Raw genomic sequence first — 27594 nt, 5'->3', positions numbered from 1 at the left:
CACAATGAAGTCAATCAACTCATTCAGGCCACTCGCGCCAATCTCGCGCCTCACGCGACGCTGCCTTACTTGCTGCCTCTGGGCCACCACCACGATTACCACGAGCTTCCTCTACTTATTACCTACTATCCGTTGCTGCTTACTACTAGTAGAGTCGCCTGGTTGACTCTCTGCTTCCACTATCTGCAACGGAAGGCTCGCAGGCCCAATGAACCTAGCCCGTCACTCCATCACCGCAACGAACCCTGTCCAGCTCTTTAACGTCCAGTTTGATGCCGATTGCAATGTGTTCACGACTACGACGCCTGCGGGATTCGCAGTGTATAGATCATGTCCTCTAGAACTGATTCGCAAACGAGGTAAATGCAGCTCATATTATACACATTCACACAAGGACGCGGAATGTCTGATACTTGGTCGCACACTTTCAATAGAAGTAACAGGCGGAACGCTCGCAGCGGCCGTACCTCTCCATTCATCATCTCTCTTATTTCTTTTGGGTGGCGGGCGAAGTCCACGATATCCGCCAAATAAGGTCATTCTGTGGGATGAGCCTTCAGGACAGGAGGTGGCTGAACTGGAGTTCAGGGAGAAGGTCCGTGGGGTTGCGTGTCGGAGAGGTTGGCTTGCTGTTGCTCTACGGAGACGGGTAGTTGCGTTTGAAGTAGGAGAGGTGGTAACTAGGTATGGGGAATGGGACACTTGCGATAATCCCAAAGGTGAGTCGAGGTTCTCTTTGTTTCCCATTCCAGCGTTCCTAGCCTCTCGATGGACGGAGTGATGGTCATATAGACACAGCGGTAGTCGTCTTCCTCATTGACGACTTCATCCCTGTGGTATACTTGTTCCACAGACGACTGACGCACTACCCCGTCTCGTTCACCAAGGTCTGCTCGCCATCGCAACCGGGGCCTACGCCACCCTCCTCGCAGTCCCAGGTCGCCAAACGGGCCACGTACAACTCATTCATCTACCCCCGTGCCGTCCACCAGAACCCGTCGGGCCCCCTCCGGATACATCCCCTTCCTCTTACTCCCGCCCTTCCGGATCCAAGGCCAAGGCCAAGACTAAACCGCCATCACAACATGTACCAACCAAACTCCCGCACTCTATCATTGTGGCCCATAATACTGCGCTTACGACGCTCTCCGTTCCGCCTTCTGGCAGGTTATTGGCCACGACGTCGTTGAGGGGGACGTTGGTGAGAATATGGGATACGGCGACGGGGAAGCAGCTGAGGGAGTTTAGGAGAGGGTCGGATCAGGCGGAGATCTATGGGGTTGCGTTCAGACCGGATGAAACGCAGATCTGTGTGTGGAGTGACAAGGGGACGATACATGTCTTCGCTCTCTCTAATGTCGGGCCTGGGACTTCGTAAGTTACATTTGATCATCTTATATTGACCGTCTGTCCCTCAAAATGCTTTCATTGACCGTGCAGGAATCGACAATCTACCCTTTCCTCATTAACATCGTACCTCCCTCTCCCGAGATACTTCGACTCTGAATGGTCTTACGCACAGTTTCGGATACCAACGCAGTCGGCGCACATCTCACTATCGCAACAGACATCGCCGAGACAACCGTCTGAAACAGACACAGAGGAGGAGAAATGCGCCGTTGGATGGATAGTGCATCACACCACACCGGACGGTGGTGTGGCGTCTGGTTCCGGAGCTGTAGAGCATCAGCTCATCGCACTGACATACACGGGCGGATGGTATCGTTTGTCGCTTCCAAACGCATCTACTGCGTCTTCGTCCTCGACACCTTCTGGAGCCAGTCTATCGTCATCACCCTCGTCTGCTTCGAGACCCCTCTCACCACCTAGTATCAGGTCTATGCACACCCCAAGACCGAGATCGACTAGTGGGTCGTCGTTCACGACAAGGGCCGACAAGGGCAAGGGGAGAGAGGGCGAGAAGGAGAAGAAGGAGAGTCGAGATTGTGTGTTACAAGAGTTTAGACGGTTCGGGAGGTGGGATGGGTGGGGTTAGCTTGTCGTCGCATTCGTGTCTCTTTCTTCCGTTGTTTCTATTTTGTCTATCTGATGGTACAGCCATGGGTATTTACTCTGCTTGCATTTTTCTCTTCCTTTCCTACATGCCTCCTTCACTCTTTATCGAGGATCGTTTTTTTTCAATGGCCATGGTATCGTCTACATGTTTCTCCGTCTGGATCACTCGTTGTGTCTTGGATATACACTTGCTTTGACCTACCTATCGCACTCACGTGTATAACTAGTAATCCCCATGATAATATGTATGTTGTACCGTCTCGTATACCTTCTGGATATTTCTTTCATTCAGCTTCGGAACAGACGCCACATCAGTGTCACTCCTTCAATTCGCGCCACAAATTCGTGTCACCCTGGACAGCGAATACCGGAAACGGCCGGCTTTTGTTGAGGCATCGTCAAGTTCATCTTGCCGCCGGTTTGCCCTCACGCCACCAGATCTGTCTCACCAGCCACTAACGAGCTCGACCGCGAACACTATTAACATGTCCAGTATACTGTCTATTGTATATCCTCATGGACCATATCAGTCCACCTGTGGATATTGCAGTCCTCAAGGTGAGAGAAGCGAAGAAGAGACGAGCTACCACACCGCTGCTTTGACACCGATTCAGTTGTCCTGCGACGTAGGTCCTTCGTTTGGAGAAATCTCAAGTGATCATTACGCATGACCCTTATGATGGTGTCTTCATTTGCGGCCCTGTAGGTGTACCAGAAGATGATCGATCGGGGCTGGAGGAGGTCCGGGGAATATTGCTATAAACCTGATCTGAAGAGGAGTTGCTGTCCTCAATATACTATCCGGTAGGCAAATCAAGCAGCATTTTCATCGCATAGAAAATTAACAGCCTTATATTTGATTCTCAGGCTGGATGCTCTTGAGTTCAAGCCTTCGAAAAGTCAGAGGAAGCTCTTGAATCGGTAGGTGATGCAGTGGCACTGTTTGCTCGCTGTGGCGACTTGAACTGACGTCTGGCGGGTTTGTTCAGATGGAACAAACACATCATCTATGGCGAGGACGATAATGGCACGGATGCTGTGGGTACCTCAGTGTAGGCCTCATGCATCAAACAGGGCCCTTCACCAAGCAGCTGATGTTTTGAGTTATTTAGTGGTAACTCGTCGACTAAGACGCCTAATAAACCACCGAACAAATCTCCGCCGGCGTCCTTCGTCTCACTCGTACATGCTTCGGAGACCTCATTCATCACTGATGGGATCGACCCAGCTCATAAATTCGAGGTATTGGCCGTCTTGAATCTCTTTTTTTGATCACGTTTAAGTAACAAAAGGGTTGCTACTACGCAGGTAACGATTGAACCCTCAAGCTTTACCGAGGAAAAGTTCGCGCTGTTCCAGTCATACGAAAAGCATATCCACAAGAAGGATGAGACAAAACCCTCTGGGTTTCGGAGATTTCTCGTGGACACGCCACTCGTTGTATGTCGCCCCCTCACTTCGATCTCAACGGAGATTTCACTGAGCTATAACACTTTGATTTAGAGGGAAGAGATTCCGTACTCGTCACCACCACCAAGTCACTTACCAACACACTACGGCGCGCATCACCAAGTTTGTAAATCTTTCCTGTCCTTGGATCCATAGTTTCTCAGCGGCCTCTGCCTTGCAGCTTTATCGTCTAGATGGCGAGTTGATTGCGATGGGTGTCATCGATATCCTTCCGAATTGCGTCTCTAGCGTGTACTTCATGTGGGAGAAACGTTTCGAGAAGTTCTCTCTCGGGAAAGTAAGGCTTTTCATCTTTCAGGTACCAGCGGCCATGCTAACATTGGTGGCAAGATCAGTGCTCTTAGGGAGGCATCGTTGGCGCGGGAGATTCGTGAAGCTGGTGCGAAACATATGGGATATCTCTATATGGGTCAGCACTACCTTTTCCGGAGCGCTTGGCTGTGTGTATTGACGACAAGGTAGGCTTCTACATCCAGAGCTGCCAGAAGATGCGATACAAGGGCGAATACGCACCATCCTACCTCGCAGATCCAGTACGTACATTACCACCGTTTCCTGAAAGCAACTGAAGCCTCGTTTTATTCTTTATCCACAGGAAGAATATACTTGGCACCCTATAGAAACCTGCAAGCCCCTTCTGGAGAAAACCAGATACGTCTCATTTGCTCATCCAGAGCACTCTACCAATGAGCCCGCAGATCCTTCAGCCGGCAAGAGGCTTTCTCGTGTTTTTTTTGTGATGCAGTTACTGATGCATACAGTATAATAGACATCTTCAGCCCACCAATCCCTCCATTAGAAGACCTGAGCAATGTCCTTGCTTCGTTATCCCTTCAAGGCGCACAGATATCAGTAACTCCTGTGACGAAAGTGTGTACCTTTGTGCTCACTCATATTTTTCTCTCGTATTTTTCTCCATCGTGCTGAACAAGGCCCATTTAGTCATCACTGTGGCGTCAGGTGTCGATGCGACAGGCTTTACTTTCGGTCATCCATGTATTTGGGCTTGCTCTGTCGAAGGAGGTGATCTTTTGGGCTGAGTAACGGAGCCCCACAATCGTGTTGTAGACGAGTTGTAGAACACAGTGTACCATACGTATGTAGATGAGCAGCGTCGAGCCGCCCATGCCTCAAAAAACAAGGAAATAAACCATATTGGTGGGTAAAGTCCAAAAATCTGAGTGCAAGGTGATAAGATAGGGGCAATGACATGATCAGTAATGTAGTGTTGGAAGGATAATTCAATGTATTGGTGGAGAGATTACGGTAAGTACTAGACACTATATACTTATTCAGAACCAGCCTTACCTTGTGTTAACGGTGAACAATTACTGAAACTGCACTGCCCTTTGTCACGTTCGAACACATACCTTGAACACAACGCGCCGGTCCGGTCGGAGACGTACATTCGCCATGTTGCAGAGGTGGCGAGAGCGAGTGTTCAAAGTGGTCCCGGTATCAGTTCTGTGTTGGTTCCAAGTTGGTTCCGTGGCAGACACTTCCCCGCGGCCGAGTGCTTGGTGAGAACGGTGAATCGACAAAGGCCGGCAGATGCCGGGCCAGGAGAGTGGCGCTGTGGCGCAACCCTCCAAAGATGACCGGTCAACTCAAAACAAAACATGTTCAGATAAGAGAGCATACGATCTAATTGTACAAGATATATCTAACACACACACACATCGCTGTCATAAGAAAATTCATGATAATGTTACGCCCCCTTTGTCTCAATCCGATTGTGGCGTAGCGGTGGGCTCCTTCTCGTTCTGTGGCGTGGTGCGCTTGATACCCAGAATCTCATCGGCCTCTGGTGTTCCAGCAATAGGGAGGTCTTTGCGGAGCGATACTCCTACCGGAGAAACGCCCTCACGATATGCAATAGCGAAAATAAGGTCCATATCTAGTAGGAGGGATTGTACTGGTCAGCCGTAGGACTGGCGCGAAAGGTCAGATTCAACGCAGCACAGAGGAGTTTTACCTTCTAATGAACGCCCAGCAGTTTCTGGGAAAAAAAGGTACACAATGGGGATGATAAAGGCGTTCAGCACGGCAAAAACTGTGGGGAAAGGGGTGAGGTGTCAGTTCCTTGCAAGGGAAATTAAGAGTGAGATCGTAACACTCGCCGACATAGGTGTAGAAACCGATATTTTGAAAGGATGGGCCGGTGATCATGACCACCAAAAAATTGGCAGTCCAATTCATGGCGCTTTCCCCGGGATGACATGGAATACGAGGGGATGATGAGGCAAGGAAATAACGAGCATGAAATGACATGGAGACCTACGTGCTTAGACTGTTAGCTGGTGCACGAATACGGAGGCCAACGATTTCAGCAGGCTGTTGACATAAGAAGTCGGGGGTCAGCGTCGAGTCGGCGCTGAGCCACAGTGGTGAGACTCACGTATAGCCAAGTCATTCCCAACCATCCAACCGCAAAGAATGAATTGAAGACGAACAGAAGCACAGCAGACACAATCTGTGTCGCCGAATTGTCGACAGCCCCGAGGATGGCCAGCAGGACCATGGTGAGGCATTGCCCGAGGGCAGCCCATAGCATGAGTGGGCGACGGCCCACGCGGTCGATGAGGAAAATGGCGATAATGCTAGCCATGAAATACTCGGTACCATTACATGCTGCGATGATACGAGACTTGACGTCGTCCAGACCGAGACGTTCGAAGAGGAGTGTCTGTGCGGGGCTCTAGATCAGTGATGGAAGTGGCGACACAAGGAAATCGGATCTTACAGCGTAGTAAGTAATTAGATTGATACCTACATCACACAGGCGATTAGACGTGTTCAGAGAGAGAGAAAAAGAGCTGGAGAACTATCTACCGGTAATTTGCTGGAAGCACTGTACGATGACTCCGAGCGCTGCGCGACGGAAGTTCTGGCTCGGTCCATTGTGGAAAAGCTCGCTCATACTCGTCTTTCCACTGTCGTCACCTTCAATCATGATAGCTTCGCGAATACCGTGGTACACACGCCGGACCTCTGCATCATCATGAGGTTTGTCGTCTAAAGCTGAGATCACGGCGAGTGCTTCTGCGTCACGTCCATGCTTGACCTATATGGAAAGCCCATCAGCAAGAAGGAAACGAAAGTATGCGAGATGAAAACTGACCAGCCATCGCGGCGACTCTGGTAAAAGGGTGACGCCGAAGATAAGAACGAGGGCGAAGAAGATTTGGAGTGCAATGGGGACCCTCCATTGTGCAGACGAGTTACCGGCCCAGAACAGCGCAAAGTCTATCCACTTCCGGATTGAGTTCAGGAATTAACATAAAGCGGCTCCAACAAGAAAGACACGAGCTTACATATCTAAAGTTAAGAGAAGATGTCAGCGTCAAATTTACTTGAGGTGCGAGATGAACGAGTACTCACGAAACCATGATACCGAAAGTGATCAAGCTTCCCTCTATCATAATGTAGGCGCCTCGGTGTTCCGCGGCACTACATTCAGCGTGATATGCGGGTACAGTTGAGGTCTGGATGCTGATAATGTGAGCATCGAAGGCTGAGGGTGAGACAAGTAGGTGACCTACGTTAAGACCATTCCCAAAGCCCGTGACAATTCGTGCCACTACCATCTGAGCATAACTGAACGATGAAGCCTGCAATATGGCACCGATAATCATGATGACTCCGCCGACAAAGATAGTCTTCCGTCTGCCCAATTTGTCTCCAACCCAAAGGTTTGAGAGAGCGCCAATGAGACAGCCTATCTCCTGTGAGGGGGTAAGTGCCGTTCGATTTCCTGAAAATATCGAAACAGCCGCACGTAGATAGCTACAATGAAGCTCTGAAGAGTAGCATGGTTTGGGTGTTCGTCCGATGTGACAGTCTGGGGAAAGACCTTTTCCCATTGTGGGGCGGTCAGAAGGGCGCTCATGACACCCTGATCGTACCTATACAAGATGGTTCAGTCGCTTGTGGTTAGTAGCGGTAGGGAGGTCATGATACGCACCCGAACAGAGTAAAACCTGTACCAGCCACGAAGGCCAGCATCATCGTCAAGGATCTTCCTCGCAGGCGAGGGGCATAAGAGATAATCTCCTGCTCAAAATCGGGCGACAGCGCCTCAGCCTCGACGTTTTCAACATGCTTGTTCTCGGACTGTAGTTTCTTCTCGTTAATGTTGGCCATGTCGTGGAACGTTAAACTAGAAGGTCTAGGGAGCTGTGATGATGAGTGGGGCTCACGAAGCATAAGAATCTGCTACGAACGTATTATAGATGCGCGCTACGGTGAGAGCGGAACGGCTCGCCTCTCTCGATTGCCTACCAAAGGAATGATCATGTAGTGTCGGGTCATGAGACATATCAGAGACGCGGTACCGTCAAACCATACCTTGTGTATCGGTTGCCTGAAAATCCACTGGAGTCGAACTGAAGTCAAGAGGACTGTAAGAAGCGCTAAGAAGTCACGCGTAGAGCGTACAGAGAGACTCCCATATCTTTTATATGTTTCAATATTGCGCTATGGGCTGAAAAAACAAACGTGTGGTCCCATGACACGAGGGCTTTGTGGTGTGTTCCCCGTGGGGTGTGAGGAAGAAGCAGTCCGGATGCTCATGCGGGGTACTTCCAAAGTCCGGCCCCACAATCTGTCCATAGCAAAAGCCCGAAGAATCCCTCGTGCCTTGAGATAAATCCGTGTTTCATCCTGGGAGATCCTCGTCCACTACAAGCAGAGGGACCGACTGGTGACAAGGAACAACTTGCGAAGTCGTGTCTTATGTGACGTCATTTTCAACCGAACGTGGCCGCGGCCGTTTCCCCAAGTTCACTTTAAGTTTCTTCGCCACTCAACCGTCGCTGAACTGCTCTAAGTTGCTTTGCGCTTGGACTACTGCGGCACTTGCGGCACTCGCTTCTTGTCTCGTTGACATCATTCCGAGCAGGTCGCTTGATCTTCATTCGTCGGCTAACCTGGCAGCAATTGCAAGTCATCCTTCCGCTGCGCCTGTTTTGCGGAAGACGAGACTCCGAAGGCGCGCATGACGAGCTTTCCAAACCTCCCTGCTGAGACATATGATTCCTTCTCTTCTTTCCTTGGACTGCTCAGTTAATCACTAGCCTGTAAAACGGCCGTGCCCGCCATCGTGGACAAAATGGTCGAATAAGGTTATCATGCGCGGACGAGCCTCAGGCTCTGACTTGCCCGTCAGCCCAAGTAAGTTACAGTATTTCCTCGCTTTGCGAAGCATCTTGGACATTCCACTCAGGACTCCTTGCTCTATATATTCGCACTACCTCTGCAGAAATACTTCGACGCTCGACACTCATGTATCCCGTCGACGTACGATTCAAATTTACCTAGACCTGAGACTTGAGAGCCTCTTGTTACATTTGTTACAGAGAGGGTTGGCTGGGCTTGGAAGTACTCCCCGAGTCGTATCGCAAGAAGTGCGCCTCATGGCGAGTCACTAATTTTCAACCTCCATTGCCTGTGACCATATTGTACCCTCGGCCGCGAAGCCTTGTTCATGGCACACCCTCCTGCCACGTCATGCTTTCTACCTCGTTTAGCGCTGATGCGGCCGTCTTCGGTATGGACTGTACTCTCACCGATTCAATGGGTGCAGTGGAACCCCTTGAGAAAACCCCTCAAGACATCGAGCAGGACTCTACCTTCGTTTTCGACTCAACCGACGGTGAACGCGCTGCGTCGACAACCATCACACACTGAGAACTTCTCATCAAGTCGCACGAGATGAATGGTGAAGTTCAGCCTTGGAGGCTTCAAACCTCTATTATGCGGACGCCTGTAATGCGCATAGCATGAGGACTCTAAGGGCTCTTCTATGCCACCCGGTTTCCTCAACTCTGATGCTACAACGCCCTCATCTCCCCGTCAGTTTTCTCCTCCTCCTCTTTGGGGCCACCGTTGCTCCTAGACTCGTCTGTGGGCACCATTTCTCCTGCTCAGACCGTCTGAACGGCATGCTCTTTTCTCATCAGTTAACGGAAAGTCCTGCACAACGACCTACAGGCGACCATCATGATAGAGGAGACCATCGCTGCGGCTTCGAGATGCCTAGTCTTGAGGTCATGGAGGAAATGAACGAGGCGCGAAAGCTCGAGGCAGCGGGCGCTGAGCGCTCCGTTCCTACCCTTCCAGGTTGTCAACCAGATTTCCCCGATAGCCATATACTTACTCTGGAACGTCCGCCCCCAAGCCTGACCCGACCTTGTCACTGTGGCTACTCAACATGCTAGCATGGCCTCAGCTCAACCCTAGCATTCTTACCCTTGCCAAACCTCGCCACATTTCCCGTCCCCCACTCCGACGCCGTCTCCACATCCGGTGCAAGGTCGTTTACCTACAGCTGCTGGTCCACGTCGGTATCGATCACTCCCCTACTAGTCATCATCGCCGTTGACGACAAACGCCTTAAGTCTCGCAAACTCGCTCCCGACCCCTTCCTCTTCCTCCTCGCAGCCGCGTGTCTCAGCTTCGACGCCAAGAAATCTCTCCGGAAATTTAACCCTCCGGGATTCGTATGGGTATGGTATCATGTGCAGTCGTTATAGCTGCGTGTATGGCGCACGGGAGGGAATATCGCTAATTGTGAAGCGCATTATATGGAGGGAAATATAGAGAGAGCGAAAGTTTGCACAGAGTCCGAGTCAAGGCTGATTGGCGTCGAAGCTTCAAGTTGCGCCACTCTTCTTGTTCTGCGCATTATCACTAGGACTGCTACTTACTAAAACCCTTGAACGTCCAACGTCTGTGTGGTCGTAAAATGATCCCAATATCACTCTTGATGGTTGCACATCAACTCTGAACTCTCGCCCTTCGATTCTCTTATGTAAATGCTAGCATCGGTACGTTTAGAGCAATTTGCAGAATCGTAGTCGCAGTCGCTTTTTTCTGCGATGGGGCTTGCGGCTTCTTCTGACGCAACCGACTCCCATAACAGGTTGTGAGCGCCACGACCACCGTCCTCTGGCGGTGGGCCACCCTCCACTGTAAAGCAATGTTTCGAGATATCTCCGTCTCAAAAATCGTACAAGTGATTCTAGTGTGTTGTTGACACACTCACAGTCCTAAAACCCAATATTTAAGTGGCAGCATCGAGGCTGGCTCGAGGACGAGCACTGTGGCCCCGTGTAGAGTGGCCCGTCGGAATTGCCGGAGACAGCTCCGAGTGGAGCACAGGCTTCTCCGCGAGAAATCTGGGTGCGACTACGATTCTGCAAACCGCTGTAAGTTGTCGAAATTGAACGCCAACACTCGGTTGAGGACTCGTAAGGCCACGGTGACGCCTGATCGATTCAGTCGGTAACCGTGTTTCCATTGCCATGGATAGAGCGTACAACCGAGGAGATTGAGTGTGATACACACTTCCCGCGTACGCTCCTAATTCGAGCAGTCTTGGTACATTCAACAACACGGAAGTCCAGAATGAATAAAGAGAAGTAGTATCGTACGACAGATCGCAAAAGAGTGGAAGATGGTATGACGGACGGACACTGAAAGCAATGGGTCCTAAGGTTTGAAAGTTCGAAAGTTCTGCAGAAAATGTCTGGAACGCGACCGTATGAAGCAAGCGAGCCAATCGAAAGCAAAACTGAAAATCATGGCGTAATCCCGCGATCTACTGTTCGTCCTGGACCATGAGGAGGTGGACCGGAACACACGTGCTGTAGTCGTAACCGGTGCTGGAGGCATCCTGAGACGCGTTGAAGACGACGTTGACCTGGCTGTCGTTGGTAGAATCGCAGAGGGAGAAACCGTCTGCGTAACCGTTGACAGCGAGGAGGGGATAGGGGTAGATGCTTCCATTGGGGTCGGTGTTATACTAATAGAGATTTAACTTAGTGTTAAGGCCCCGTGGACGAATGAGATGAACGCACGAGTTCGCAGTATGAATCAACAGCAGACGCCGAGTCGTCCTGTGACGTAGCGAACGTCAAGAATCCGCCGTCCGTGACTGTGTTTGCGGCTTTCGCGACGTCGTTGTTGCTCATAACAGGAGCGGTCACGGCGGATGAGACCATGGTGAAGTTGGTACCCTGGGGGCTTGAGATGCTCTCGGTCGTCTTCAAGATAGAAGAAGATCAGCACAATTTCTTTGAACAAGCAGGAGAACCAACGCACGGCAAGCGTGAAAGTGGTATCATTGCCGCTGAGAGCAAGAGGCTTCTGGGTGTCGTCCTCGAGCAAGGCAGAGAGGGTGAAGTTGTCTACATTCCAAGCACCGTCGGTGGGGAAGCTCTGACAGCCAGCAGGCGTCTGGCGCGTTATGAGTGCGGGTGAAGCCAACACGGAGGCGGCGAGGAAGACAGGTGCGAGGACAGTGAACATCGTGAGAAGTGTGGTTGAGAGACGAGTCGCGAAGTGTTAAAGAAGGGAGTGTGGGCGACGGATGCTCAGATCGGAAGCAAAGCAACTGAGTTATATACCCTCGCTAAGCGGAAGTAATCGAGAAGCGCCGGGTTATTCGTTCATCGCCTGTAGGCGAGATGAGGGTCTTGCTCGTGGAGTCCATCGGAAGACTGCCCTCGACGTCTCGCAGCAGGGTCAAGAACATGTCCATGCGTCCAGCCACTCTCGCCACGAGCGTTCCACTCGGTCCCCTGCAAGATATTTATTGTAGACTAGCTTGAAGTACAACCAGAAGCAAATAATCCGCGCCTATTGAATGCAGGACCCAGTTCACGGTCAGCTGACATGCATCGTTCGTCAAGACTCAAGAGTGCTTTCACGAGTGACCTGCTCAAGTTCGCAACGGAGGTGCAAATAGGGTTGCGTTTGAAGGTAAAACGGGGGAGAAGACCAAGGCAACGACGTGGTGCCACGAGGTACGATTCAACGTCATCGGCTGACGCCCGCCATACTCCCGGTACCACTATGGCTCCTCTCTACTCGTCCTAACTTCGACCACTCGAGCGAAGTTTGCGGACGTCTCACTCAAATCTATCATAGGTAACACCCACATTTCATTGAAGACTGAAGCTTATGTCTTAATATCAATAAATCAATTTATAAACGCTCGGATGCCCAACCTACACGCAAGGATATCAGATGTGCTCCAAGCAGAAGAAGAACATGCACATACCACCTGTGGTCTGCAGACAGATCAACATGTACCCATCACGTCCCGGAGGATCAGTTGTGTACTGGGGTGACATTCGCAGTCGCCCATGAGCCTAGTGGCTCAACGAGCACCAAACGCTGTGCTGTGAGGATGAGCACGGGTCATTCAGGCCAGGATCATGAGCTACCTACCTCAGAATAGGCTATGGTCGTCCCAGAACCATAAATCTCATGTCGCTGCCCTAAAGTGCCCCTCTGCGACATTCTCCTTGCACATGATCTCCTACTAACAGGCCCACGATAGTAAGAGTTATTCTATGGAGCGAAGGCAAAGTCCTTGATGAGTACCATAATTAAAATTCGTTTAGACTGACACATGTCTCACCGTCGTGATCTTACACAAATACGTCGATTCCTTGCATTCCTCCACATATCCCAAATATATCCCAGCTACCAACCCAAGCGATTATGGTTGACGTAGGGGCTTGAAAGGAGCAAGAAGCGTCGGACCTCAGTTCTTCAAGGTTCGAGGCTGTCAACTCGCGGGAAGGCATCGATGATGTCGAGCATGGAATGCTCGGGCCCGTTCGAACGCGAAATATCGCTGTGTTGAGAATGTGCTGAACTATAGATGTGGATCTGATCCCGTGGGGTGATCGAGGACAAGTGGGGCGGAAGCACAAGGATAGCGGTTTCCGCGGCGAGTGCGGCGGTATCGTACGCAGTAAAATCTGGGAATAGACCAATCACGGAGCTCGCAAAGTCGAGGGACATGAAAGACGCTGGAGAAGTATATGAAGTCGAAAGATCCATGTCAGCCTTCTGCGTGATTGGGTTGCCCAATAGTTCTTGGGACAGAATTGATAGCGGAGGCCTGGCATCAGGAGTCCAGAGCTGACCGCCGAGCATGGGATGTCCCATAGGCGAGGGAAAGAGCGGAGACGAACCATCCAGTGAAAGGAACGAGGAACCGAGAGCTTCGGGAGAGCGAGTAGAAGAATCGAGTGAGGCCAGATGAGGAGAGGACATGCTCTCGAAGGAGATACCAAGTCCAGCAAGAGACGCGGAGGTCGGGACGTGAGAGAAGGATACATGAGCTCGACTGAGAAGGCTGACGGTCTCGACTTCTGAGCGAAGCTGAAGAGCAGAAAGAGCAGAAGATTCTAGATGGGCGTCATGAAGTAGATGATTCATAAAGCTGGCGGGTGCGTCTGGAGTGAGTATGTCAAGGAAGGAGGTGGCTGTCGCGCTAGTTGAAGGAACGTCGGCGTAGAAATTGTCGGGTTTCCTCGTGCCGAAAAGAGTGAAAGGGCTGGCGAGAAAGATAGGATGGATGTAGACCATTGCTGTAGTGGCGATGAATAGTAATAGGATGTCTGGGTATAGCAAGATGCTGTTGGAGTAGAGGCTGTTGAGAGTACTGAGAAGCAAACCAACACGGACTTCGTCGAACGCCACCGCTTTCGTTTATTTGGTTCTGTTGTGCAAAGGCTTCCAGTGCGACCCGATTTGGCACTCAACGCCTCGGACTCTATGGAATATGTATAGCTCACGCCTGCTTCGTTGTGGAAGGTCACGTACTACGAATCTGTATGCACGAGCCTCCCACGTCCCTCGGCTACGCCGCCTTTCTACTCCTACTTCAGAGAAGGCCACATCGCAGCAGACTTCTCGAGCACCAACTGTGTTGACGCTCACTGCTGTTACCGGCGTCGTTGCTGCGTACTTTCTCTGGCCTTCAAAATCTCGCTCGGCACCTACATCTAGCGGCACTCCCATCTCTGCATCACATTTTACGCCAGTCACCCTCACCGCCACCGAGTCTGCTGGTCCAAATGCAAAAATTATCGTCTTGAACATCCCCCGCACATCGCTTCCTCGGTCGTCGGATGCTACCTTGCTCAACCCCATTTGGTCGATCTTCATCAAAGATGACGATATCCAAGTGGAACGCCCTTATACTCCACTCGAGGGCATTGATGAGAATGGGAACATGAGATTTTGGATTAAGAAGTATCCTAGAGGTGAAGTAGGAAAGTGGCTGCATTCTAAACGCGTCGGCGACACTGTCGAAATTCGAGGCCCGTTGACTACTTTCCGCCACCTCCGTGAAACATTTGATGAGGTGGTTATGGTGCGTATCGTCTCCTGTTTCAAGTACTTTTGCTCCAACGCTCAAGAACCGGAAGATATCAGGCGGAACCGGCTTCTCGCCCTTCTATCAATTGTTGCACTACGAGCTCCTCCGGGACTCTGCCAAACCATCCCATACGCGGTTTACACTGTTGCACTCCTCGAAAATCCCTGCAGAACTTCCACCACCGGAACTGCTACAACCTCTCCTTGACGTAGCCAAAGAACATCCAGAACGTCTTCGGATCGGCCTCTTCGTCGATTCGATGGAGGGGCAGATAGCACCGGCATACGATCTTCAAGTCACTCAGATCAACAAGAGTGGCATCGAACGCTTTCTTGGACAATCGTCCGACTCGTCCGCTGGTCCGTGGTGGAAGCGATTCCTTTGGGGCTATCCTGTCAAGGAAAACAACTTCCAACAGAAGAATGTTGTAGTTCTTGTGTGTGGACCAGAACCGTACGTTTATTAACGTTACTCTATTGGATTCTATGGCTAATTATACGCTCAACAGAATGATTACAGCGATCGCTGGCCCGTACGGTCGTAATTACTCGCAGGGCGCGGTGGGTGGTGTATTGGCTGAGCTGGGATTTAAACCGGGGCAGGTCTGGAAGTTTTGATATACCATGTCATCGACACTTTTTTCCCCGCATTAATGTACGACTCCGGGTATCTCAGTGATAATCCATTATTGTTGGCAAGTCAAGAGTGGTTTGAAGTTGGTTTGAAGGATCACTGAGAAGCATGGAGGGCCACAGTGGCACAAGTGTCCCGATAACATCGGAACCGGGTTGTGCCGAGCCGTCTTTTTGGAACCATCCTTTCTGAGTCGCAGCGCCGTCGCTGCAGTGATTACAGAGACTGTGCGTTGTAGTAAAGCTCTCCACAACGTCAACGTCGGCGGCGGCTTTCTTGAACTTTGCACGTCTTATGGAGTCCCCCGAATTTCCATTAGCACTTGGGTCCAGCTCGAGCTCATGCATTAGCACTGAGAATGTAACACCGACGTCGGTGATAACAGAGGGCATTGCCAACGAGGCGAGCAGCTCAACGGTCACATCTTCTCCCCACGAAACCCCTATCGCCGAAACTGGTTCGGAATCGAATCGGTCAAAGAGGAAGCGTAACAGAACGGTCTTGTGAGTCGCCCATATCGTTCAGTAACTGTGGTCTTAGCAGAATTTAATTGTATCTGTTGCTCGAATTCGTAGGAGTTGCGAACGTGCGTGCGGCCTTCATTTTCGCCATCTGACTGTATAGATTGACTCCTGGTGGATGCTGTTAGCTTGTCATAGGAGGAAACAACAGGTGCGCTACTAAGCCGAGGCTCCCAGATCCGTCTGGTTCGCTGCCACTCATATTAGAGAGATGATAGTGTGACCGTGGTCAACCTTGTTCAAGATGGTAGGTCCTACGTCACTCCTTTTCAATGTCTATCGCAAGGTCCATGGACGATATTCTTTAGCGTCAGCCGAGGCGCTGCCAAATCCTGCACATATCAAGAACCCAAGAAGAATGCGAGAAACTCGTGAGCATTCATCATCTCAATATACTTCCGTAAAGAGTTTGTCGCTAACGGAAATCTCAGAGAAAGCCCTGTCAAGCTACAACCAACGGAAACTCCTAGTCCATTTGCCCTTCCACCTGGCGAAGTCAATGAACGTGTACTTGAACTAGAAAGCATCATCTCACACACACTAAACAGCCTAGATCCTACCGCGGTAGCTGGACTAAACTCGCTTTTACACTCTGTACAAGCGCGCTACGCATCTGGTGTGGTCACAGACCTCTCCGCAGAAAGCTGCGAAATGACAGAGGAAGCTGTAGGAGTTGCAGCGACGGCGCTTGGCCAACTTTCACAGATATCGGACGCTACACCGTTACATTCCCATTCGTTCGACTCACCAGATTGTGATCTATTTGCAAGTGTAGGCATCTACCCTAGTTCTAGACTGCCGTCGTCTCACCTATCCTTTCTGCAGGCACGTCGTATGTTGCCTACGACTGGTTCTGCGTCCCTTTTTGATTTGCGCAACAACTTCCCCAGTGAGAAGATTATGTCCTTCCTTATATCCCACTATTTCGACCACAGTTCGGTCCACTGGATCTGGCCTGTCATCAACAGACCATCATTCGAACTTTGCTATCGCACGTTTCAGGCTGGTGCACCTATACCACCGAGTATCGAGTATTCGTCTTGTGTGGCGATAGTCTGTGCTTTAGCGCTACAGTTCCTTCCGGAAAGTGATGATGATGTAGGTGACATTAGACCTTGATGCTCAAGCCTTCTCCAGAAATATTCTTATGTTTTGCTACTCTTCAGAAGGAGATATTCGCGGAATATGAACCAGGTCGACATGTTCTCGAACAAAAACTACTCGTCTTTGTGCGATCGGTTATGCTCACAGCTCCAGATCCGCCGGTGTCCTCGATAGAGCGCATACAGATGGTTCTATTATATGCAATCTATCAATGGGTTCGTGTTTCTTTTCTCTGGTGAGACAAGATGTCATTCACCGATGACCTGGTACAGAACGAAGGCAAAGTAGGCGAGAGCTACTATATACTATGTGAGCTCCACCATGTACCGAATCAGCGCAAGATAGTACAAACTGGTTAAGACTGAATCCTTGATATGCAGGCCTTGGTATTAGGATGGCGCAAACCTGTCCGTCGACCTTCATTTTTTATATCATGTGCAGGTATTGATACAAAAAGTTCAATCGTAGTGGGTATGCATCGAGACGGGTTGAATGTCTGGCACATGCGACCACGAGACGCCGAGTTGAGGAGACGTGTTTGGTGTGAGTATTACACTCTTGGTACATTTTCTTGCACTGATATTCAAGTGGTGTTTCTTGGTGGTAGGGTGCTTGTTCATCGCAGATAGGTATGCCTACTTTCTTACTTGAGTCTCGAGTTTTTTGACCTTGTCTTGACAGATTCCAAGCCTTTCAGTTTGGGTGCCCATACATCATCTCCGAGCTAGTAAGGGCTTGTTTTTGTTATGTATTGCTGTTTTTCTAACCATACGTATGTCAAATTCAGCATTGCGATGCGGAGCTTCCTATGAATCTTGATCAGTCTCAGATTCTCGACATATCGCCGCTAAACGCAAAGCCTATAGAAGAGCCGACTGACTCCAGTCAGTTTTGCCCCTTCTCAATCACGGTCCATGTTTACTTGGTATTGATGCGTTGTTCCTTTGACAGTGTATCTTCACTTTCACTCGCGCTTCTCCCAGCTGGTCGGGCGCATGTGTGACGAGTGTTTCGGAGCCCATCTTCCTACGTATCGCACCGTGATGGACTACGAAGACAAGCTTCGTGGTTTCGATTGGGACATTCCGAACTCTCTAAAATACCAGTCGTCACAAGTCGCAGCCGCCCGGCCTTACCTTTCGTTTCAGGTACATACGTTTCTTCTACTAATCCCACGACAACTCTGACGAATATCACAGCATCAAATCCTGAGCATCGAGATTTACTTCTCTCGACTGACATTACTGGTAGTGAAAATACTACGCCTACTACATGTATGACTCTAACTGTTGTGTCTAGCGACCATTCCTCTTCATCCGGCCAGAAGAGAGCGCTGGCGGAGACGAGATGGGTATCAAATTGAATGCATTTCATCGACACGCAAGGACAGTATGCTTGATGTTATGGTAGGTCAAAAAACGCTTCAGCACGGAACCTTTCGTCGCTAACATGTCCTTTTGGGTGCTCTCATAGTAAACGCCTTTTATCCATGGCCTACGTCTTTCGAACACAGATTCCTCGCACGCAGCAGCGCTGGTGGGCCATCTCTGGGTCTGCCGTGCACGCCGCTAGTAATTACATCTCCCACCTTGAAGCATCATTTTACTCACAATCGCACATCCCTCTTTTTCTACACAGTCGTATTTACCGTCGCCATCCTGTCCGACCCTCAAAATCACGAAAATGAGGAACTCTCAGAATGGATTGCTTTTGCTTGCCGTCTTCTTCAAGAACTCGCCCCATATAACGTCGTTGCCCAATGTGCCCTGCGATATACGAGTGTCATGCAAAATCGGACGCAGCTCGCATTGAAAGCGGCGGGAATATGTTCTACAATGCGTGAGGAGCCAGACCTATCGTTGACGCAGAATAGCGATAGGGCGACGAGGGTGTTAGCACAACCGCAGCCTAATGTTGCGGACTTGCTAGGCAGGGAGTTGGCCGCCGATAATCTCTGGGTGATAATGAGGCCCGGGGTGTTTGCAGGGCATTTTCCAGGTAAAAGTTGTTTCGCTGCTGGACTAAAGCTGCTTGAAAGATCTAATGAAAATTCTCATCAATGGCAGGCATAGCTTCGGTCAGCGGGCCCATGGAACCTCAACATCTGGAAAGATTCTTTGATAACTGTTTCACTGCGTCTCCAGGGCCGGCTCTGCCGCCCGGTTGCAAGCCTAATCGCCATTGATTCTGCCCTTCCTTTTCTTTCAGCTCGATATTTCATACTTTTTATCCTTGTGGATCATGATAATGGACGATGCCATAGTATCTGTGGACATACATCTCCTATTTCTTCGCAACTTACACCAGCACTAGTACATCTTCCAGCGATCGTCCATGTGTAAAATAGACTAGAACGATGCTGTCGTGCGCGAAACAGCCCATGGCGTCCCAGCGGCGTAGAAATCCATAGGATACACACCATCGCTCTTCCCTGCATTCTCTCCATCATTCTGAGAATCCATCCAACCAATGGCTTTGCCCACCGCGACAGCCGTTTCGTAGGGACTGAGTAGAGGGCGTTCGAAAGCGTAGCCCCAATCGATGGAGAGACGAGGACAGGAGGTCTGTACGAAGGTGGAAATGTGTGGGTTGAAGAGTGCGAGTTTGGCAGGTGAGAGTTCGGAGAGGAGGATTGGGATGTAAGGGATGGGTGTGCGGGATTGAGTGAGCTGGGCGGTGATCGCCTAGAACAAGAAATGGGGTTAGCAGTTTAGCGATTGACTTTCAAACGATCTAAGGGCATGGACGGACCTGTAGCTGCTTGAAGCTACCTTGTCGACCCAGAGTACCAAGGATGACTCCCCACATGGGATCTTCTGGCTCCAAGGTAGACGATACTGACGCTGACGACTTATGATGAGCCAGCGAATCGATGCTCTTCCTAGCGATCTGCACAGCGTCATCCCGGATAGATTTCATCTCTTGGTGCGAGTAGTATTCTCGGGTGAGCTTCTTGGAGTAAGGATCGTACCGAAAAGCGGGCACTGTTGGATTCATGATCATGATAGATTCTAAGTGAAACCGACCGTCGCCCAGATATCTATGTGAAGAATTGAGGCGTCGGTATCAGCATTTAGAGAGACACTGTATGAGGACATACATGAGCGCGTCAGAATCTCCCAACCTAGGGGCCGTACAACCAAGTATCTCGCCCGGGGACAGGGGTTTCGATCGTGGTATTGTAGCGTCATACTTTCCGGTCCAGGGCCTGACTTGATGTGTGCCGGCTTTGGCTTCACTATCAACGGTGCCATCCTCAATCAAGCCCTTAGGCAACACATGAGAGAAGTCCTCCGGAGACTCCGAAGTCAGATCCTCCTTCAGTTGCTGCAGGGCCGCGACAAACTGGATGGTCGAAACAAGAGCGAGGCGAGTGGGCTCTGGAGACGAGGCTACATTGTGCGAAGAGGATGAACCAGACGGGACGGTCGAAGAGCTATCTGATCCCTCTATTCGAAGGTGCCGTGCTTGACCAAGTTGTCGACCAGCCGGTATGCGACTGTCTGAGTCTTCGGAGTCGAGTAAAGTCTCGTGAAAGCGGCGGCGATCTGATGGGAAGTTGAGACGTATAGACCGCGCAAGATGGGTGGAATCGATGGCAATCTCGACGAACACATATAGTGTCTTTATGGTAGTTTGGTCCATGGGGACTGTCTAAGTGTCAAGAGGATGGAAGAATGGCAAGTCTTTGAGCTTCGCTGACCTAGACAGCTGTGACCATAGTGGACGAGCATATCGCATCCCAGAGCGACGGCGGTATAGTCATCGATACAACATGCGCCATATGTAACATCTCCCATGATCACAGTGAGCGCATCTGTGAAGCTTTGACAAGAATTGAGCGTTTTAGTATTTGTGGCCCGCAGTGAAAACGGACGAACCGTTCGATGATATCAGCGATCGTGCATGCAAACATCTGCAACCCTTCCGGCATTTGGAGAGCAACCATGGTCGCATTGTTTTTGCGTACATGGTGGATGGTTTTGTGTATCTCGAACGAGTAATTGGACGGAAGCTGCTTTATGGCCGCGTTGAGAAGAGGATCGGTGATAATTTCCTGGGGAATTTGGTTGGCAATGACGGGATGTACACCGGCCTTCGACGGCTTCGAGCTTTTGGAGCCAACGAAGCGCTTTTTGGGCTTGTTCTTCTTTTCCTTGACTTCGGCTTCAGTCATGGTGAAGGATGGAAGAGAATAAGTACAGAACCGCTGCAGATCACTGCTGAAAGGCTGGTGCCACTCAGACACGAAATCTAATCTAATCTCACTGGCGAGGGTCAGATTAAAATGTCGATCAAATATTGCATTTTGCTCATGGAGGAATACCTTTCGCTGTAGGCCCCATCGTGTTTTCCTGCTGTATTTACTTTTGCTTTCTCGATCTAGCTTATGCCTCTACCGCTATGTTCACGTTCGAATTATTTATCCCTACATCGGTTCACACTCATAAGTACTAATGTCTAATGGTTGCGGCAACGACGAATCGTATGTGGTCACGGTTGATTTTTGATGTGCGAAATGGGCTTAACAAGGAGCTTGAAAGTTTACGGGTGCATCGGAGAGATGGTATCGCCATGTCCCACGTTAAATGCCAAAATTCAGGCCAACGGGAAAGTACTATAGATCCATCGCCGTCTAACGCCACAAAGGATCGATGTCTACACTCCAATCCAAATAGGCCGAGATTATGTTACAGTTCGAAAGATGAACGCCATGGTACTGCCAGTATGTGAAGTTTCGTGGTATTCCAGTGCAGTGAAAAGAGACTATCCTGAGCTGAAGTAGGAAACCTCAAGGCCTAGCGACTTTATCGGCTTCGATCCACTGGAGAGGTTAGATACAACACCGAGGCTGATGAGGATGTTCTGCAGCCGACCCTCCCACATAAGAGCGACATCCTATAATAAAAACAATTATCAAGATGCAATTTAAAAGGAAATAAAGTCATAGGGCAAAACCCACGTTCGATGTTGAGGCTCGGGCCTTAACCACACCTGTTACCTCGTCGACTGGCCACGGAGCCTCAGGAATAGCTACATCAACATGATCGTTGTCGCCAGAAAGTGCTGTTCTGTGCTTCGACCTCCGGAGCCACCACTCCGTGCCGACGGTCCACTCGCTCTCGTAACTGTAGACATTGAAGTCAAATCGTGAGCAGAGAGAAAGGTCGCGGGACACCCGAGCGGCATATGCGCCAGATATATGTCCCATCATTGGGTTGAATAATGCAGTGATTGTTGTTGGAGGTTGTACAAAGGGCGTTTGAGGAACGTGGTGCAGAGAAGACGCAGATGAAGAGGATTCTGGTGTTAGCAAGAATGACGGTGGTGTCGCGTCCGGAAGTGTGGTAAAGCGAATGCCGGTGCTCACTGTTAAAAAGTTGGCGTCAACGAAGACTATATGAAGTGACGAAGGAGAACCTACCTCCGGCACTCTTTTCCTTAGCACTGAAGTAGACTTCCGCCCCTGCAGATATTCGGCCCTTGAGTCCCCCTTCCATGGCCTCCTCTTCGTCTATTCTCTTCATCTTTGAAGAGTCTCCGGTCTTTTCTCCTTCATCAAGGGAGTCCAATGGAGCACCTAATCTCCCAAAATTGTATAGAGTGCGCACACCGACCATACTGTCCTCCGCGCTATACGTATACTCCGTACACCAGCGTCCAGTGTCGTGCTGAAGACTGAACATTATGTTGCTGGGGGATGCGCCAGTACGAAGGCCTCGTGAATGGCTGTAATCAGCGCGAGGATCTGATATAGCGGCAACAAGTCCTTGGAGGGTGGCAGATATCCTTGTCGAATATAATGCATCGAGACGACCGGTAGGAATGTACAACCGACCATAGAGAAGGTAGTCTGAAGTCACCTGTCGTTTCAGTAGCACGCAACGTGAGACCGGTGAAGAAACATACCGCGAAGATCCATTCTCTCTCCTGCCAAAAAGACCTCCTCCTTTCCCTCTGGTCTCCGCGGTTGGTCGAACACTCTGAAGCGGTCGATCAAGTCCTTGAAACGGACGTCCTTCGATCCCTTGACGTCGAGGTCACAGGTAGTAAAGATGTAGCCAACTGAGCCATTCAGCGAGGGCAAAGCATTCATGGAGTACGTTGTCTTGAACAACGGGTTTGGCGATTTCGATATTGAGAAATGCAATCCCCTTGGAACAGTGAAGTCAAGTATGGCTGTTGAATATATGAGTTGTCCGGCTCAGCAGTACAGTGAAAGCGTACGCACCATTGGAGGACCGCGTGATGTTGGCATAGAGGTTGTCTTCATTCCATCCTGTTGCTTTGTAGTAGCTTCGCAAAACATAAGTCGCGAACGGATGCATTAGCACAAACGCCAATATCCTGCACGGCGAATGCAGTTGAAGGGAGAGAAGACGCTAGAAGACGGCGGCTGCTTCCGAAAGGACGCGTATCGGAGAAGTATATAGAAGTGGCGACACCATCTTTGTGCGCCACATCAACCACCTCGTCTGATTGTGTTACTGTGTCTGACACTCTTCTAGTTAACTAATCAACTATGCATGACTTTGGGACGACATGTCCAGTTTCTTCCCTTTGCCCAGCCCAGTCCTGCCAGACTTCCAATCCCTCCTCGTCACCGGTCCATTTCATGCCTCAGCACTCATACATCTCTGCCTCACGCACCTCTCTGACAAGCCACCACATACGAGGATCATCGTCTTCTCTCGTACACGTCAGGAACTGTATAGTTCAATGCTGGAACTCAACGATGACTGGTTAAACGAGTGTGGAGGCTATGGTGCTGTCGCACACGTTTTGTCCAGAGTGGACATACAGTTCGTTATCATTGCCTTGTTCCGTCTCTTAGGCCAACCTGCAATCTGACTAGTGCTGGCGTAGTTATATACCGTCACCTTTACACCTGAAGTTTATGCTATCTATGCTTCGAGTTCCTGACACCCAAGAGCACCTAACGCATCCTGCCAACGCAACTCTAGACTCGCCCCCATCTCTCCTCGTATTGCATGACTTGTCAACTTACTTCCTCGACGATAGCTCCTCTAAGGAGTGAGGTTTCAAATCTTTCCCGCCATGATTTGATGATTTATTGTTAGTATAGGCCGACGCTGCCAGCATATCTCTCCTTGGTTGCATACGCCTTTTCTTGTGCCGTTTCGCTGAGACAGAACTCGAAGTACGTGATTCACGGTCTGGCATCCCTTCTTTCTAACACGAATCCTAGTAATGCACCAGCACTTGTTCTTATGGACTCCCGCCTAAATGATCTCAAGCTTCCAATTATACCCCGTCCGATCGCAATGCCAATCCCAGCAGATGGCGAAGAAGAAACGGGTTCCTACAAGAAAGAGGAGGTCATTCAATCTGTTCGACGCTATTTTGATTGGGCAGCAATATTTGATCGACGTACGCCTTAAGGCCCCCTCTAATATCGTCTGCTTTTTGCCAGCATCTGACATTTCCTCAGCTCTTGAACCTGCGTCTACCACAGCAGCTGAACGTTCACCAAGCAATGCCCAGCCTCTCGAAGGCACGCCAGCCTTCACTCATAGACTGCATCTTTTGAGAAATAGCTCCTTCAGTCGCCATTCGGACGACCAAGATATTGTTTGGGAATGGAATCAAGTCCAAGGGGAGTCTCGGGGATATAGCGAACGGAAGAGCACCCAATTCTCGTGGGTTGGTCGAGACGTCTTTGAACGTTCGGAGTGAATTTTTGGCCATGTAGTTGTAATCTGTTCTTTGGGTATGACACACATTTTTTGAGAAGATGACTAGCGAAGGCGCCACATAGAGTACTAGTGCCACTGAACATTCAACCTCTTTCCTGGTTCCCACGCTTCTTCAACTCGAACGCTCACTATCACGCTTGATAGAAGAGAAGTCGGAGGACCTTTATCAGTACGTTCTCATCTTGGAACACTCAGCGAAAGGCTGTACACCTCGAACTAGCTTCATATTCCTGTTCAGATCAGATTTCTAGCGTAGGCTTAAAGGCTACTATGGACGGCTCAAGCGACGAGAACCCACCTTCAAGCGACAGTATTTCCTCCGTCCAGGACACGGACACAGGGGAAGCTGCTGAGGCTCAGCCTGCTACCGCGGTGGAGTCAATTATCGCCTCAATATTGACTCCAGGCTCGTCGCTCAATCCGACTTTCCTCCTCATCGTCGACCTTGTCCTGGCACTTCTCCTCGGGACATTCCTCGTGCTCGCCATTCTCACACGCGGGAACATCCACGTACTGGTACTCATGGGGATTGAGCTGGGATTGTGGGCGAGCATTAAATGGTCGCTGATCCTTTACTCGCATGTGCGAACATTGAAGCTGATTGTGGCCCATAGGTTTGTATACGAATTACAAAAGCAGGAACCTCCATCCGACGGGGTCTCTAATCCAGACGAGACCTCTGATCCAGACGAGACCTCCAATCCAGATGAGAAGAAGACACAGTGAAACTATGGAACACTCGAGCTTTCAAGCAACTGTCATTATCCGTACACCTGCACATATCCTACAACTCACATCTGCATCTGTAATCACAACCAGCTACTTCGTTGCTCTGTCCGACGTCTCATACCACCGTTTTGTCCGTTTTGCGCTCTCTTGGGCCAATGCAAACACTATGTTTGCTGGTCAGCATGATATCGTCTGCGCGAAACCAGGAAATACTCACTCTCACGCTCCGTTGCGTCAAGACCTTCTCTGAAGCTTTGTGCGCTGTCTCCTGATTGTCCACTGCCTCCAGCGGGGCCTAGAGCTCCAAAATGCTGCGCCTGATCTATGACTTCGACCAGCCTGCTATGGAACGCCTATACGTAGTGCATCAGAGGTCTATACGGGAAAATGGGCCACATCCGACAATACATCTCACCTTTGTCAGTATTCTAGACATTTCAGCGGCAGCTGCGCCCTGAAGCCTATGCTCCCGTCATCAGTCAGGGTCGAGAAAGATATTCAGATGCAAGTTCGAGCCTCACATTTTCTCCATCAGACTTCTCCCGAATCCGTACCACAGACCTCCTGCGCCTACGAGCGAAGATAAACGGACGCTCTTAGCTTCCGCGTTCAACGCGTTTCTGACACGCGAACTGAAGGGTGTTGGAATATGCCAATCTGCCCAGTCCCTAACATATAGATGTGGTCCATTTCAGGATGAATTACTTCGATGAGTAAGTGGAGGAAAACGAACATAGTGACGATCATACAAGACATCCATAGAGGTAGTTGCATCTTTGTCAACTGTTTGATCTTTGAAAGTGGACGTCAGTGGGCATAGTCAACTCATATAGCTCAATCCGCACTGACATCTTTTTCATCTCCTCCTGCAAGATGTCCCATACCTTCGATATCTATCTTGAATGTGCATTGGATCTTCTGCAAGGTATGATGGATGATCGGTATATGACTATGTGGCATAGATAATGGGCTCATTTACCTGGTTCTCCGAGAGAATCGATTCTATTGAGTAGTAATCATCGTCCATGCCTGATATAATTGTACCACAATGTTCTCCACGCCGGCCAATAGCTATGGAAGGGTAGAAGGAGGAGCGCGTCAGGCGCGTCGCGAACGCGCCGAACGCGTCTCGGCAAAACCCGTCACAATTCGCGTCGATCATCGTTGAGCCGTGCTCGCCAACTGTGACGCTCTCATTTCTAGCCTTGTCCGTCCACACAACATACGTCTGTCGACGTGTTTCTCCCCCCATTTGGATTTCCTTGGTTATTATCTCTGATAATGTTTGGCTCTCATACTTTCCGCCTTGCATCTCGAGCTTTCGCTGTCCAGCGCCTCCATAGACCTACCATTGCCCTTCCCCGCGCCTCTCGGCAGTTCTCAGTATCTCGCATCCAGCATCTGGAACTCCCTCCGGAACTCACAAAACATATTGAGCATACTGAGCTGTACCAAAAGCTGAAGGACAAGCCGGAGGCTATTGTCGCTCTCGTGAGACTCGCAAACATTGTGGAAGATGCAGGTGCGTCATTTTTGCAACCTCACCTTACTGAAGTGCGCTGACGTCTTGTGGATGCCTTTGTAGGCATTGACTTGTCCAGTGGGAAACCACCATCACCAATTCAATTATTCCGCCTAGCGAGCAACAGAAAGTTTAATAGGGAGGTCCAGAGCGTGATGCAGGAGCTGGAGAAGGCTGGTATCGACATTAGTTCCCAGGTGAGCAGTATTTTCACAGTCCTCTCTGCGATGTTCTGACCCTATTTACTTGTACACGTCAGTCTGCTATGCAGGAAATGATGACTATGGCGATGACGACGAGAACACCACCAAAAGACGAGTAGTTGCTTGCTTGTTGTATCTACCTTTCGACGCCTATCTTGCACTTCATCCGCTTCTCATCTACTCCGAAGGATTGCCATGTGTGGAACCGACACTGCAACAAGCCTTCGAAAATTTGGACCTACCCTTCGTCATTCACACAACAGATTCTCAAGTAATGCCGCAGTATGACAACCACGTCTTGTGTGATAACTTCCTCATGACCATTCGTTATCCTTGAGAGTCCCCGGAACTGTATGGCCTCGTTCAGCAAGGCTGCACACCATGCCACATTACTTGACTCTCGGAGGCAGAGCAGACGCGATTCCAACCAGGTAGACGAGAAACGTACTTTCTTATACTCTGACCTTAGCCACCTTGTAAAGTATCCCCAGCTTCA

General features: G+C 50.1%; 12 protein-coding genes across 12 annotated transcripts; 6 read left to right on the top strand and 6 right to left on the bottom strand.

The window, feature by feature from the left end:
- Nucleotides 1-89: 89 nt before the first annotated feature.
- On the top strand, nucleotides 90-2248 carry STEHIDRAFT_95773 (uncharacterized protein). Its single transcript, XM_007303033.1, has 4 exons — nucleotides 90-359; nucleotides 435-719; nucleotides 888-1374; nucleotides 1441-2248. The coding sequence occupies exons 1-4, from the start codon at nucleotides 209-211 to the stop codon at nucleotides 1994-1996; spliced, it is 1479 nt and encodes a 492-aa protein (XP_007303095.1). The 5' UTR covers nucleotides 90-208; the 3' UTR covers nucleotides 1997-2248.
- Nucleotides 2249-2464: 216 nt separating this feature from the next.
- Nucleotides 2465-4252, top strand: STEHIDRAFT_95770 (uncharacterized protein; the record flags this gene model as incomplete). The annotated part of the gene is made up of 11 exons (XM_007303032.1): nucleotides 2465-2642; nucleotides 2723-2820; nucleotides 2884-2937; nucleotides 3006-3068; nucleotides 3129-3258; nucleotides 3325-3456; nucleotides 3520-3588; nucleotides 3647-3763; nucleotides 3817-3895; nucleotides 3949-4019; nucleotides 4082-4252. The coding sequence occupies exons 1-11, from the start codon at nucleotides 2502-2504 to the stop codon at nucleotides 4250-4252; spliced, it is 1125 nt and encodes a 374-aa protein (XP_007303094.1). The 5' UTR covers nucleotides 2465-2501.
- Nucleotides 4253-5210: 958 nt separating this feature from the next.
- On the bottom strand, nucleotides 5211-7629 carry STEHIDRAFT_55517 (general substrate transporter; the record flags this gene model as incomplete). Its single annotated transcript, XM_007302339.1, has 13 exons — nucleotides 5211-5383; nucleotides 5462-5539; nucleotides 5601-5689; nucleotides 5768-5820; nucleotides 5885-6172; nucleotides 6230-6255; nucleotides 6319-6550; nucleotides 6608-6739; nucleotides 6801-6804; nucleotides 6868-6971; nucleotides 7029-7211; nucleotides 7265-7391; nucleotides 7451-7629. The coding sequence occupies 13 exons, from the start codon at nucleotides 7627-7629 to the stop codon at nucleotides 5211-5213; spliced, it is 1668 nt and encodes a 555-aa protein (XP_007302401.1).
- A 3234-nt stretch (nucleotides 7630-10863) lies between these two features.
- Nucleotides 10864-11844, bottom strand: STEHIDRAFT_120670 (uncharacterized protein). Its single transcript, XM_007303031.1, has 3 exons — nucleotides 11590-11844; nucleotides 11346-11531; nucleotides 10864-11290 (listed from the first exon to the last, which is right to left on the bottom strand). Exons 1-3 carry the CDS (start codon nucleotides 11794-11796, stop codon nucleotides 11087-11089), a joined length of 597 nt encoding a protein of 198 aa, XP_007303093.1. The 5' UTR covers nucleotides 11797-11844; the 3' UTR covers nucleotides 10864-11086.
- A 1203-nt stretch (nucleotides 11845-13047) lies between these two features.
- On the bottom strand, nucleotides 13048-13872 carry STEHIDRAFT_155867 (uncharacterized protein; the record flags this gene model as incomplete). The annotated part of the gene is made up of 1 exon (XM_007303030.1): nucleotides 13048-13872. One exon carries the CDS (start codon nucleotides 13870-13872, stop codon nucleotides 13048-13050), a length of 825 nt encoding a protein of 274 aa, XP_007303092.1.
- A 196-nt stretch (nucleotides 13873-14068) lies between these two features.
- On the top strand, nucleotides 14069-15312 carry STEHIDRAFT_167787 (uncharacterized protein; the record flags this gene model as incomplete). Its single annotated transcript, XM_007303118.1, has 3 exons — nucleotides 14069-14662; nucleotides 14718-15121; nucleotides 15177-15312. The coding sequence occupies 3 exons, from the start codon at nucleotides 14069-14071 to the stop codon at nucleotides 15283-15285; spliced, it is 1107 nt and encodes a 368-aa protein (XP_007303180.1). The 3' UTR covers nucleotides 15286-15312.
- A 283-nt stretch (nucleotides 15313-15595) lies between these two features.
- On the top strand, nucleotides 15596-19111 carry STEHIDRAFT_130428 (uncharacterized protein; the record flags this gene model as incomplete). Its single annotated transcript, XM_007303029.1, has 19 exons — nucleotides 15596-15804; nucleotides 15961-15973; nucleotides 16041-16069; nucleotides 16131-16193; nucleotides 16254-16593; nucleotides 16648-16920; nucleotides 16989-17141; nucleotides 17199-17235; nucleotides 17307-17333; nucleotides 17395-17469; nucleotides 17534-17555; nucleotides 17608-17653; nucleotides 17714-17810; nucleotides 17878-18074; nucleotides 18126-18173; nucleotides 18226-18332; nucleotides 18400-18497; nucleotides 18565-18924; nucleotides 18993-19111. The coding sequence occupies 19 exons, from the start codon at nucleotides 15596-15598 to the stop codon at nucleotides 19109-19111; spliced, it is 2313 nt and encodes a 770-aa protein (XP_007303091.1).
- Nucleotides 19112-19274: 163 nt separating this feature from the next.
- Nucleotides 19275-21103, bottom strand: STEHIDRAFT_155864 (diphthamide synthesis protein; the record flags this gene model as incomplete). Its single annotated transcript, XM_007303028.1, has 5 exons — nucleotides 19275-19610; nucleotides 19678-19966; nucleotides 20027-20576; nucleotides 20630-20751; nucleotides 20808-21103. 5 exons carry the CDS (start codon nucleotides 21101-21103, stop codon nucleotides 19275-19277), a joined length of 1593 nt encoding a protein of 530 aa, XP_007303090.1.
- A 574-nt stretch (nucleotides 21104-21677) lies between these two features.
- On the bottom strand, nucleotides 21678-23275 carry STEHIDRAFT_95756 (mitochondrial distribution and morphology protein 10). Its single transcript, XM_007303027.1, has 5 exons — nucleotides 23159-23275; nucleotides 22837-23106; nucleotides 22352-22780; nucleotides 21890-22296; nucleotides 21678-21825 (listed from the first exon to the last, which is right to left on the bottom strand). Exons 1-5 carry the CDS (start codon nucleotides 23253-23255, stop codon nucleotides 21694-21696), a joined length of 1335 nt encoding a protein of 444 aa, XP_007303089.1. The 5' UTR covers nucleotides 23256-23275; the 3' UTR covers nucleotides 21678-21693.
- Nucleotides 23276-23469: 194 nt separating this feature from the next.
- Nucleotides 23470-25370, top strand: STEHIDRAFT_155862 (uncharacterized protein; the record flags this gene model as incomplete). The annotated part of the gene is made up of 9 exons (XM_007303026.1): nucleotides 23470-23729; nucleotides 23794-23961; nucleotides 24014-24088; nucleotides 24137-24318; nucleotides 24380-24412; nucleotides 24486-24587; nucleotides 24789-24813; nucleotides 24896-25186; nucleotides 25259-25370. The coding sequence occupies 9 exons, from the start codon at nucleotides 23470-23472 to the stop codon at nucleotides 25368-25370; spliced, it is 1248 nt and encodes a 415-aa protein (XP_007303088.1).
- A 19-nt stretch (nucleotides 25371-25389) lies between these two features.
- Nucleotides 25390-26400, bottom strand: STEHIDRAFT_167783 (uncharacterized protein; the record flags this gene model as incomplete). Its single annotated transcript, XM_007303025.1, has 7 exons — nucleotides 25390-25537; nucleotides 25591-25726; nucleotides 25789-25834; nucleotides 25895-26041; nucleotides 26107-26165; nucleotides 26223-26291; nucleotides 26353-26400. The coding sequence occupies 7 exons, from the start codon at nucleotides 26398-26400 to the stop codon at nucleotides 25464-25466; spliced, it is 579 nt and encodes a 192-aa protein (XP_007303087.1). The 3' UTR covers nucleotides 25390-25463.
- Nucleotides 26401-26654: 254 nt separating this feature from the next.
- On the top strand, nucleotides 26655-27217 carry STEHIDRAFT_155860 (uncharacterized protein; the record flags this gene model as incomplete). The annotated part of the gene is made up of 3 exons (XM_007303024.1): nucleotides 26655-26895; nucleotides 26959-27092; nucleotides 27155-27217. 3 exons carry the CDS (start codon nucleotides 26655-26657, stop codon nucleotides 27215-27217), a joined length of 438 nt encoding a protein of 145 aa, XP_007303086.1.
- Nucleotides 27218-27594: the final 377 nt, after the last annotated feature.

The sequence above is a fragment of the Stereum hirsutum genome (assembly GCF_000264905.1).
Source record: "Stereum hirsutum FP-91666 SS1 unplaced genomic scaffold STEHIscaffold_5, whole genome shotgun sequence".
Classification (NCBI taxonomy): Eukaryota; Fungi; Basidiomycota; class Agaricomycetes; order Russulales; family Stereaceae; genus Stereum; species Stereum hirsutum.
This window is presented reverse-complemented; position numbering and strand designations above follow the sequence as displayed.

Excerpts from the sequence above, each read along its gene's own strand:
- STEHIDRAFT_95773 (XM_007303033.1), top strand. The coding sequence starts at position 209 with ATGAACCTAGCCCGTCACTCCATCACCGCAACGAACCCTGTCCAGCTC. Across the intron at positions 360-434 it reads AGAACTGATTCGCAAACGAG|AAGTAACAGGCGGAACGCTC; the intron begins GTAAATGCAGCT and ends CACTTTCAATAG. Across the intron at positions 720-887 it reads CACTTGCGATAATCCCAAAG|GTCTGCTCGCCATCGCAACC; the intron begins GTGAGTCGAGGT and ends TCGTTCACCAAG.
- STEHIDRAFT_120670 (XM_007303031.1), bottom strand. The coding sequence starts at position 11,796 with ATGTTCACTGTCCTCGCACCTGTCTTCCTCGCCGCCTCCGTGTTGGCT. Across the intron at positions 11,532-11,589 it reads ATACCACTTTCACGCTTGCC|ACGACCGAGAGCATCTCAAG; the intron begins GTGCGTTGGTTC and ends TCTATCTTGAAG. Across the intron at positions 11,291-11,345 it reads TTGATTCATACTGCGAACTC|TATAACACCGACCCCAATGG; the intron begins GTGCGTTCATCT and ends AATCTCTATTAG.
- STEHIDRAFT_95756 (XM_007303027.1), bottom strand. The coding sequence starts at position 23,255 with ATGCATCCGTTCGCGACTTATGTTTTGCGAAGCTACTACAAAGCAACA. Across the intron at positions 22,781-22,836 it reads AGAGAGAATGGATCTTCGCG|ACTACCTTCTCTATGGTCGG; the intron begins GTATGTTTCTTC and ends AGGTGACTTCAG. Across the intron at positions 21,826-21,889 it reads CCCGAGCCTCAACATCGAAC|GATGTCGCTCTTATGTGGGA; the intron begins GTGGGTTTTGCC and ends TTTTTATTATAG.